Raw genomic sequence first — 12,294 nt, 5'->3', positions numbered from 1 at the left:
ATATTGTCTTGAAGTCAAATATTACAATCTTTAAAGTCTCAGATTTATTGAGTTTTTAAGTTCCAGTTAAGCATTTATTTGTAAAATATTTTATAACTAAATTTGTAAGTGTTACTATACAACGAAAAAAAGAAGATTTTTATGCCTTCCATATGCTCAGAATGAAATTTTAAACATATTGACTAATGGCATCCACAAGTTTTATTAGAATTTTCCCTATTTAATGGGAGTCTTAAGCCTGCTGTCTGATATGATCTTTGACCATGTTGACTGAATTTAAACAGTTCTTGAACAAGAAAATCCTGAGATGGGTCTGGCAAATTCATAATTTATGAAGGAATGAAATGGCCAAACAAATGATGCCTAGCTATGTGCTTAATGAATATTAGCTTTTATAAAGATTATCCAAAACATTACAATCACTTTGACTTTTTCTTCCAGTAAGTTACAATTAAATTACATGCTTTATAACACACTTAATTAATTGCTAAGGTAATTAATAAAATTTACCATTACCTTTTTTTCATGTATTCTTATACTCATCATAAATACAGAACATCATTGAATAAGCTCATATCTGCCTAAACAATATGCCATGCAAAATTAAACAAAAAATATTTTACTGTAGGTATTTTGTAACTAGTTTAACAAAACATTTAAGAAGAATCCCTGGTCAGTTTGATTTCTCTAAACTAAGCCTGCATGTACACAATTAGATAACATGCCTCGTGAAATTTTATTTAAATTATGTATTTAGAGTAAATGAGACACAACTGATTCATTTGAAATTATATTCAATTGTAGGTAACCTGAACATATTAATTTGCTAATAAAATTGAATATTTCTAACTTCATAAATTAAAATACTTGTATTTAAATTTTTCTGCATGTTCAGATACAACATTCATTTTAAAAAATGGTTTATATGTAAAAATAATTGCATTCCAAGTTTTTCTTTTCTAAACATGCTAAAGCTATATTAGACTATTGCTTATCTTCCAAATCATGGAATAAATGTATCTTTGAAGGATTCATTTGTTTTGATTCCAATTTACAGGTTGATTTGGAGGCCAATTACATGTACCTCTAAGTAAGAAGCAACAAACACATTCCTAGATTTAAATATCCTTGATTGGAGAACAAAGAATGAAACGATTAATAGCTGTATGGAAGGGTAATGCCAAATTTTAGATATACATAAAACATAACATTCAAATTACCCCTTCAAAAGTGACCAATGATTAAGCAAAGCAGATATATTGTAAAATCTGAAGAAGGTCCAGGATGATGAGCAACTTGATCACTGGGTTCAGTGGAAAGTATTTTTCGATGACTCTTTAGAAGCCACTTGTTTTGGTTCAGCATTGGTGATGGCACTTTGAGAGTCGAAAGACATGACATCATTATGCTGTTTCCAAATCTCAGCTGCCAAATTACTCTTTTTTTACTTACTGGGGAATCATCTGTGTCTAGTCATTTCTTTGAGAGTTGAGACTGAAAGGGCAAATTCTAATATTATATGTTACAAATCTATATATATATATATATATATATATATATATATATATATATATATATATATATATATATATATATATATATATATATATATATATATATATATATATATATATATATATATATATATATATATATATATATATATATACCTTTCTCTCTCTCTCTCTCTCTCTCTCTCTCTCTCTCTCTCTCTCTCTCTCTCTATATATATATATATATATATATATATATATATATATATATACTTAACACCATCTGGTACAATTTCATTTTAGATTGAAAGGCCTCATCAAAATTTTTTTTATAATTACCCTTCATAATTATATACTTTGATAAATATCATGACAGTGGCTTAAAAAGCATACGAAACTTTAAATATTCTTAGACATAAGAAACAATGTGGTAAATAAATCTGTCACTTCATGGTGATTAATAAAAATTAAAATAAAAATTAAAAGCCATGCTTTGTTTGTTAATAACTAAGGGACCTTGACATGACTAACTTAGACATCACGTACTGCTTGTTCGTATGGAGAACCAATAATTTAGCAACCGTGACACAACTAACTTAGACATTGATTATGTACTGCTGGTTCATTTTAAGAACCAATAACTTAGAGACCGTGACAAGATTAACTTAGACATTATGTACTGCTAATTCAATATTTACAACCAATAACCTTAAGACCGTGACATGACTTGCTTTACTTAGACATCATTTACTGCTAGTTCATGTTGAGAACCAATAACTGAGAGGCAATGGACTTTACTTAATCATAATGTACTGCTAGTTCACAATGAGAAATTAATCTTTGAGACAGTAACATGAATTACTTCGACATCAAGTACCATGTGTGACATGACTAACTCTACTTAGACATTAATCTAGTTCACATTGAGAACCAAATTCTTTGCGACAGTAACATGAATTACTTTGACATCATGTACTGCTAGTTCACATTGAGAACCAAAATCTTTGAAACAGTAACATGAATTACTTTTACATCATGTATTTGCTAGTTCACACTGAGAACCAAAATCTTTGAGACAGTAACATGAATTACTTTGACATCATGTACTGCTATTTTACACCGAGAACCAAATCTTGAGACAGTAACATGAATTACTTTGACATCATGTATTTGCTAGTTCACACTGAGAACCAAAATCTTTGAAACAGTAACATCACTTACTTAGACATCATGTACTGCTATTTTACACCGAGAACCAAATCTTGAGACAGTAACATGAATTACTTTGACATCATGTACTGCTAGTTCACATTGCGAACCAATAACTTTGAGACATTAACATGGCAAACTTAGACATCATGTACTGCTAGTTCACACTGAGAACCAATAACTTTAAGACATTAACATGGCAAACTTAGACATCGTGTACTGCTAGTTTACAATGCAAACCAATAACTTAGAGACTGTGACATGATTTACTTAGACATCATGAATGAAAGTTCTCGTGTACTTACATTTACCTTATAACATGCTGTGCAAGAATTTCTTAAAAATCATATCAGTTTGACAGACAGTAATCTTAGACACAATGTTAGATGCAATAATATTCTTTCTTTTCTTTTTCTTTTTTTATCTTACTGTCAGACTTTCTCCCTATACATTACATATATTTATATATCTTTTACTTCAATTTCTTAGTTTTATATACTGGCCTTAGACTCCTGCAAGTGTTGATCACTGCATATTTGATACTATTGATGTATCTGACCGTTCACCATGTGTACTGGATCGGTACTGAATGATTTTGTAGCTCTGAATGAACTCTATCTGGGCTCTGGTACTGAAAGTCAGGCAAAAACCCTCGGTGATTTTAGAATGTCTCATTTCGTAAGGAGGTATAAAACACACTGTTTAAAGGGCGATCTGTTTCAATACACACTAATTATACTTTAGGCGATTCTTGAGTCTCCAACTGTCCAACAGGGTACCCGTACCAAGAATAAAAAAGTTCTTAAATGATATTCCGAACAATTCTTCCGGGGTGTCGAAAGACACATCGTTACCCCTGATTTGTAGTCTGGGGCTGTGGGAAAAAATACACAATGAACCTCGTGTCGAAAAACCTTTAAATGTAAGTGACCCTTGACCACTCATCATAACAAAGAATAGGTCCTGATCCAAAGAAAGGTTTCCGTACTGTGTATTGTCTTCAATAAACTTGCCAAGTGGTTTAATGAACGAATGTCCAATTACACCCTCCTTCGTTGGATCCGCCATTACGAAACAAAAACAGTGGATTTTGACCCCGCACTGTTCACAGGCTCTGATGGAGAGGAAAAACAGTCACAAAGCAAATAACATCAACACTAACCTATTAAGCCAATTGTGCATATGCCCTTATGTACTGACAATCCACTAGAAAATTATTAGGTGTTGATCAGTGATAAATAATCATATGTTTTCCTTTACAAATTACAGCGTTCAAAGACACTTGCAGCTTAAGAATCTAACATTGATACTGATCACGTGATCCCACTGTAACTATTAGCTAAACAAGATGCCTAAAACCTGAGACAATTCATTACGTAACATGCAAGTAGTTTACGAAGCCTAAGTTAACACATTATATAATATACAGACAGCTAAATTCTTAACACAAAAATGCAAAGATACATATGAATGCATAAAACATATTATTTCCAATTTATTTCCAATAATATTACAATATAATGTCTTCTCGATCTATATTCTAATCAATTTTAATCTGCTATATCAATTTTGCAGTGAGTTTTCACAAAAAGAGACACACCTGATCTAAAATGAACAAATATGAGATAGAACTCATGTGTGTAACAGTAGTATATATCTTCTAACTTTTCGGGTATGCTGAATCCGAAGAAGATTATACTGGCAATCTTGAATATGGTGTTTTATGTCAAAATGACGATTGAAATGGCAAACAAGTGATTTTTTATCAATATTTATTCGGCTTAATTCTAAGTCATTTTATAGAAGTTAAAATAAAACAAACTACTGTTTTAAATGAATTAAATGATGATTAAATATTCAAATTTACTTTTTTCTGTATTCTTCTTAATGATTTATGTTCTTTAATGACATGGGCATCTCTTGTATAACTTCTCTCATTAGGACCAACTTTTGACTATATATTCGAGGAAGTACTTCTTAGTACACAAATATTTTGATATTTTACAATTATTGTTCATCCTTTGTATTTTACAAGTATTACACCGGATCCTTGATGAACAATGTTATAAGTACTTCAAGAGGTTTTCTTACTAAAGAAAATATCTTCGGCAGAAAAATGGTAAACCCCATCAATCATAGATATCTTTTATCATTCCTATATAAAGGCTTATGAGAGGGAAGCTAAAATTAAAACCCAAAGTCTGGTAAAGTTGGGAAGAAAAAAAAAGGGGGACAGCACTTTGCAAAGGTAAAGTTTAATGACGAAGACGAAAAGAAACTTCTGAATAGTTATGAAAAAAGTATTAAAAATCATGAAATTTTTCTTTTTATCAGGAAAACTTACTGACTCCTCAATTAGGAGGAGTCAGTATACAATTTATTTTTTTTACCATTTTACAAACAATACTTTGTTTTCCATTTCTGAAACTTGATGTATATGTTTTTAACTAATTCACTTTGGGTCGTGAGTTATGACCAATTATTATTATTTTTTTTTAAATAAAAAAATTTTGTCTGTGCATCTTCTCAGTAACGATTAAGATAAATTAATGAAACTTTCAAGCGTGATAGATCTTGATTTGTACATGTAAAAAAAAAAATGGTTGTTTTGCCCGTCGCTCTCGTTGATCACAGAAAGTAGTCTTAAAATTTGTTTTTATTTCTTATTTTGTTATTTCTAAATTAATGAAGATGATAATGACAGAGAATTAAAGACTGTCTCAAGTCATACAGTTTCCTCTGGAAAACAGGAAATTGTCATTTATCGACTTTTATTCAACAGAACTTAGTCCTAGCATTATATCAAAGGTAATTTCTTTTTCAAACATAGGAATCCTTGTAAATAAATCAAGCATGAAATTATTCGCGCTTTCTCAGACACAGTTAAATAAAGTGTTATGGAACTAGATCATGACGTATAGGTATGACACACTGTTTCTCTCCCCGGCAGTCATTTCTGTTGTCCAACGAAGTATTTCTAATTATGATCTTTTTTTCATTTTTTTTTTTTTCATTTTAATACAAATGTAGACGTTTTTGTTAGAGAATTAAAAAAATGGATATGTCATAACGGGTCCATATAAAGTAAGGAAAATTAAATCATTTTAAAAGGGTATGTTGAAATTCTTCCATTATCATGTCTGTCAGATAGTACAGCTGGTGTGAAAGGAATGTTGGTCATAAAATTATATATCTCTTATAGTTTACATTTGATCAATTAAGGTATGTCACTTTTCAGTTTTTGAGGGGAAAAATTGGTCAGAACCTCAGATCAAAGTTTTCAATCACCTTTTAATTTTAACAACAAATTTGAATCAATCAACTAATGTAAAAAAAATAAAATAACGAGCAGCTCTCAAAATCGACAAGAAATATGTTTTTGTGGCGGTCATTTCTTTTGGTACAAGGATATTAAGAATAAAATTCTTAAAGTGTACGGATTTTTTCGCTCGTATATTGGAACTTTGGCCTTTCATACTTAACTCAAAGAAATATCCAAGTTATTATATGCAAGGCATATTAAATAGGTTTCAAATAATAATTTTACAATGACTTTCATACATTTTTGTCGACATACTTTGTCAAAAACTGTAGATGTATTGAAACAGTTAATATAAAATTAACTTGTTTTAAGCCTGAAATTTGACCGCTATAAAAAAAATTAACATCACTCGTCAAAACTTTCTATTTATTATCTTATTTTATTTAAATCACACAATATTTTTGACTGTGTTGCATTTAACTCATAAATATCTTTATATCCACAAATTTTTCCTGTAATGAGAGAAGACATTTCTGGATATTAGCAGCATGTTTTTGATAAACCTGTTGTATATGATATTAAGAAAAAACGCCTATTAAATGAATATGTCATTTATTAAAACTAACAAATGACTAAAACATTTCCATGACTTTGTACATATTACATAGACTCACATAACAATTAATTGGCTGCATGGGCTTAAAACAAAATTATAGTAATATGACAAATTGACTAGTTAAACATGCTGACTAGTCACATGACACGATTCTTACTAATCACATGACAAAAGTAGCCCACCCAATAGTATAAATGTTAAAAACGCTAATAAAAGCAAAAAGGTGGTGCACAAAAAAGGGCATAAAGCAAGGAAACATGCTGTCTTTAGTAACTCATTAATATTTTGATATAAAAAGTTACAAAATGCGTGTTTTGATATTTAAATACCCAAGATATGATATTGAATCAATGGAAAATGTCACAAGATAATTAACGTGCATTATTTTGGGATTTTTTTTCAGATATATATTTTTATCTTTTAGTTTTTACAAGAAATAAGATAATATTTATTGCCATGGTAACAAATAAAAAAAAATATAAATGAAGTTGAAATGATGAATATAAAAGTTACAATTTAAATGCAAAAAAAAAAGGTTTTGATTATTGCCTATTTGTTCAGCATTATGCACACTGACCCCCTTCAATTAAGTAAAGGTTTCCTTCACTGTATGTGATATGTATTCCACAAAATCAATAATTTGAGTATTTTACCTGTGGAGTTTTAAAAAATGTATAAAATTGCTATATGTTTTTAATAAACGAATTCATCTTCTCTTTTCTTTTTCTCTGGTTTCTTTTCCACTACTATTACCCTGTGTTCTCTAAAGCAGCTTGCTAGATTTTCCATTTTTTTTTAGGTCTGATTAGAACAACAACAGGTCATGACATTTTGTTTTGTTTTAATGACTTCGCAACCAGTTCGGAGACGTTGGCAAATACGTGGTTTTCGTTGGTCAATTTCTCTGAGCGTCTTTTGCCCTTTGTTTTATTTCTATTATTATTTTTTGATCAAAAAGTACATAACACAACAACGTAAAATTTCAGCGATGATAGAGCAACAATTGTAGATGTAGATTTCGTAGTTAATTTTCACTTCAAGAACTAAATCCTAGGGCACTTAATGGTCTATAATAAGGCTTTGCCAAAACTTTTGTTATTATATCAATCATTAATTATAAATATTTTATTTAAATTACTTGCCCATAAAACTGGGGATCTGCTTATGCAATTTTTTTCTTAATATTTTAAATAAGTATTGAGACTTTGTAATACATCAGTGAAGCAAAATGGTTTAAAGTTACCAAATCATGATAAATTATAGACTATGATTTTTGACTCTAATTTTGATTTTTGACAACTGCTTCTTCGATAAAAATAGAACCTATGTCATCCTTGTCATTGGTCATCTAAAAAAATATGTTTTTAATCGAATCTGATCATACAAACAGGTACTTTGAGGTTGATATTAAAAAGATGTTTAGGTTATTCAAATTTGTATGAAGCAAAATTTATTAAAGAGAGAGAGAATTCCACATAGAATGAAAGGGTGTCCTCCTCTGTGTCCTCGGTGTCAAAAAGAACCTTTGGCTGATAATATTTGCAAAAAGATGGTAATTAACATTTATCCCAGATACAATATATACAGGGCGTTATATAGTGCCGATACAACAAAACACTCAGCCCATCCAACACATTCCCCCTGTTCTGTAATATATCCTTCAATTTGTCAAATTTGATCAGGATTGTTTCATTTATATGGATTTCCCTCGTCCTCCGATCAAAACAAAAATCTCGATCCACCCATATGATCTTTTTTTATTTATAGATCTGCTTACTGACAAGAATAACTAAGCTTCTTTTCAGTAAAAAAAAAATACACATGACGACTTTTACTAATCTTTCAGGGTCTGCATATTTTTTTTCAGTTTTGCATATTTCATGCAGTCCATTACTTTTTTGTGACCAGGTCTTCCTACAATCTGTTTGAATACCAATGGACGTCAATTTTGCTACTGTATTGGTTTAAAAAATGTGAAGATAAAAAAAGTGATTCAATCCAACTTGTATTTTTTCATTACCTTGAAGCAAAATCTACTCAAGGATTTCTACAAGAGAAGAAGAGAACATTTGCTGTAGTCTCGTTTGTCATTCATTTTAGTTCACATCCAAAAATAAAACGTGTGGCAGACTCTGTGGTATCTTTTATTTCGAATTCACAAGGACAAATCGAGTCAACATATGAATAGAAATAAGTATTCTTCATTGGGAAATCGTCGTCAATATATCTGAATGTCGATTTGTTTAATTGATTGATTGATTTATTACAGTTTAACGACGAGTCGGTAGTATTTCAGCCATATTTCGGTAATATATGGATGAAATACCATGGACACATTTCATTTGTTGACTCCATTTATCCCAATAAACTTGAAAAAAGTCACTACAGAGTCAGCCACATCTGTTTCCTATCTGGGTGTTTAACTGACTATTGACGCTAAAGGCCAACTATGAACTTAACTGAATGACAAACGAAATGACTTTTCCATCGTCAAACTTCAAAATTGTGTGTGTCTCCAAACTTATTCGATTCTCAAAGGCATGCTCTGAGAATGATCTATTTTTAAATTGAGCCAGGCTAGTGTCAAATAAGATGATATCACAAGAATTTCATAACGCTAAACATTTCTTTCTATAATTCAACAAAATGAAACCAAATAAATTATGTAAAAAACAATGGTGTCTTGTAATAGATTTTTTGGACAGTGAATTTGCAAAGAAATCATGTCATGTTTTCATGGAATTAACATTTAAACCAGAGAAATTTCCTGCAGAATTTAGGATGATTTTAAAAAGTCTGCTAATCTGCAAAATCTATGAAGCGAAAAATTGTAACTATTACTGAGAACTACTTGCACATTAACCTATCCATTGATTGACTATATGTCTCAGAAATTATTCAGAAACTTCGTATTTTGTATTTTTATTGTAATCTATCATAATCTGTTGAAAGATCAAAAGTATATTTTGACAATTTCTACCTTAAGGGCCTCTTTTGCATCGGACAACTCAAATGTAATCACTTGTAAAGGTTCATGAAAGACTTGAAAAGACAATGAAACTTTTATCATTGAGAAATTGCTAATAAATAAAACAAAAGAATTAAAAGATAATGCATGGTTTGTCTTACCGCGTAGAATTCAAATTGAATAGAATAGAATGGTTGATTTTTTTTTTTTTTTTTTTTTTTTTTTTTTTTGTTAAACATACTTCTCGAGACTTTTTACTCACTTGAAGACACCGCCACTTGCCGGTGGAGGGCTGCAAATTTAAACCCCTATATTCGTCACTCAGGGTCAATGAGCAGTGAGGGTGTTTTCCTGCCAGCACCTACTGCAACACGGAACCTCGGTTTATTCGGTCTCATCCGAAGGACCGGACTTATCGTCTCGTAGTAGGATTCCAACCCGCGATGTAAGGATTAACTCCTCTCAAGCTCTAACCACTGCGCAACGAGGGTGAATAAAAAAGAATAGAAGTTATTGTTCATGTACGTTTCAAGGTTTCTTAAAAGATATTGAAACGCGACGCCGGCTTAGTGGCAGAGACAACTTTTTCCCCGCGAAAATTTTATTGCACATTTGAACAATATGTTCTTGTTTCTAAGAATCGTCCTTCTCTAAAATGGCAAAAGTCATATCGGAGGACGATGCAAGCTCAACAACTCTTACACTGAAGCTAATAAAAATGTTTGTATTGTGTTTCAAACTCATTTTTTAGATCTCGATACGTAAATTCCTAATTCACAACAATATATACGATTTATCGTTATCTCTTCTTGTTTGATTTATATATATAGTGGATGACACAAAAAAAAGGAAACTAGCAAATACACAGGTAGCTACCATATCTAAATTGGTAAAAGTTTGCTTCTCAAAAACACAATTTTTCTTTAAATTTTTAGACAGAGAAATCAGAGTAGAACCTTTGGAGTGCCTCAAAGTGTAAAATATAATATGATGGATCAAGATATTTTAGACCCTTTTTGTGATCCAGGCAACCCCCAAAAAGTGATCTTCAAGGATGTTGAGGCAGCTTCCGATGTAATCAAGGATGACCTCCTGAGTCCTTGCGTTGTAAGACATACATATTCTGTTCTAGATACAGTCGAGCTTTGTTCATCCAGACACTTTTGGTTCTCAAGCAAAGTGTCTGTATTACTAAAATCGACCTTCTACATGTATATTATTTGAAAAATTTTAATCTTCATTCTGTTTCCAAAAGATGAGACGAGACTCAACTGTATTTTGATCTCTCTCTCTCTCTCTCTCTCTCTCTCTCTCTCTCTCTCTCTCTCTCTCTCTCTCTCTCTCTATGTGACAATATTTTGTTTACATATGGAAGTTTTTTCCCTATATCATATACATGAATAAATTTACCAAAATCGACTTTTATTCCCATATGTATTCTTCCGATATTTCTTTCTATTCTGAGAATTCAGAAAATGCTTTAAAGAAAATTGTTCTCGTACTTTTGTAAGACGTTAAATACATGCACTTTGCAATCACTGAATAATTTTGCATTATTGGTGTGTTTTTTTTTAAATTCAAGAAATCTAGAATGTCTAAGATACTGAACGTAAAAGAGGTTTACTTCAAGAAGGAATTTCAACAGCGTACAGGGAGGTAATCTCTTTTTTCTGTTGCACTGTACAGTTATATATAAATAAACCAGATACATTTAGATAAATAGCTAAAACACCCCCTTTATTTGATCTTTTGTGTCATTTTAATTTCTTTTCTCTTTCTGTTATATCAGCGGTAATTAATAATGAATATGAGAATTTTCTTTTAGGATATAATGCTATTTTCTTTCAAACTTCGATCACTGTTTTCTGTTTTAGTTTCAAAGAAAGAGGAGCAAGATATTCTTTAATGAAGCTAACTAAGGTAAAGGAACGTCCTTGCATATCTTTGCAATAATTTAGAAATGATTATTTTTCTCTATTTGGCATGTTTTATCAAATTGCAGGAGATAAATTTATTTCTGATTTATATTTAAAAGCGAATATAAATATTTAAAAAAAAATGTACTTTAATGAAAAGTAAAGTCAATGCAAGCTAAAAATTATTAAATATTTTTTTAATTTATATGTCTACAAATATATGATTTGTGTTTGTTTAAGTTTGACAAAAGATTCTTTATAGTTAAATACGCATATAGCGAAGTGCCATGGACGATCATTTTTATTATTTAGGTGTATAAACATAATTTGTTTTCAATAGGATATAAAACCCCAGGGAATGAAAAACACATTGCTACAAGCGTGAATTCATGATAAGCCTGTTTGCTATAATCGTGTTTTACTGTATACCACAGGAGCAGCAGGAGAAAGGAGTTATAGCGGCCAGTGCTGGTAACCACGCCCTAGCTCTGGCCTACCATGGCTATTGTTTGAACATTCCAGTAACTGTGATCATGCCAACCATAGCACCAATGATGAAAGTACAAGAATGCAAACGTTACAAAGCTACGGTCAGAATTGAAGGCCATGATATTTCAGAGGTCAGTGAACACTTAAAATATAATCAAAATGTGTTTTTTATATGTATAAAGGTTGAGTAAAAATATCTTTGTTGAACAACCTTGCACTCTGTGTTTTCACCCCATACTAGTATCAAACGGAGGGTACAGATTAAAAGTCACTTCAGTAGAGTTAACATTTAGTTAGTGTTGCATACACATGTACATCAGTACATCAGTTACTAGTACTTC

The 12,294-nt window shown here is 30.8% G+C and overlaps 1 protein-coding gene across 1 annotated transcript in view; it reads left to right on the top strand.

Annotated features, from left to right (window-relative positions):
* The window catches only part of LOC133178547 (L-threonine ammonia-lyase-like), a 78,959-nt gene that overhangs the window by 64,121 nt on the left and 2,544 nt on the right, over positions 1-12,294 (top strand). The window contains exon 2 of the mRNA XM_061313251.1: positions 11,899-12,084. Within this exon, the coding sequence (XP_061169235.1) occupies positions 11,899-12,084 (186 nt within the window). The remainder of the gene's footprint in view (positions 1-11,898; positions 12,085-12,294) is intronic.

The sequence above is a fragment of the Saccostrea echinata genome, unplaced genomic scaffold (genome assembly GCF_033153115.1).
Source record: "Saccostrea echinata isolate AGI-Se365-2 ecotype Australia unplaced genomic scaffold, CSIRO_AGI_Sech_v1 ptg000003l, whole genome shotgun sequence".
NCBI lineage: Eukaryota > Metazoa > Mollusca > Bivalvia > Ostreida > Ostreidae > Saccostrea > Saccostrea echinata.
The sequence above is the reverse complement of the archived record's forward strand: the minus strand, read 5'-3'. Positions and strand labels throughout refer to the sequence as shown.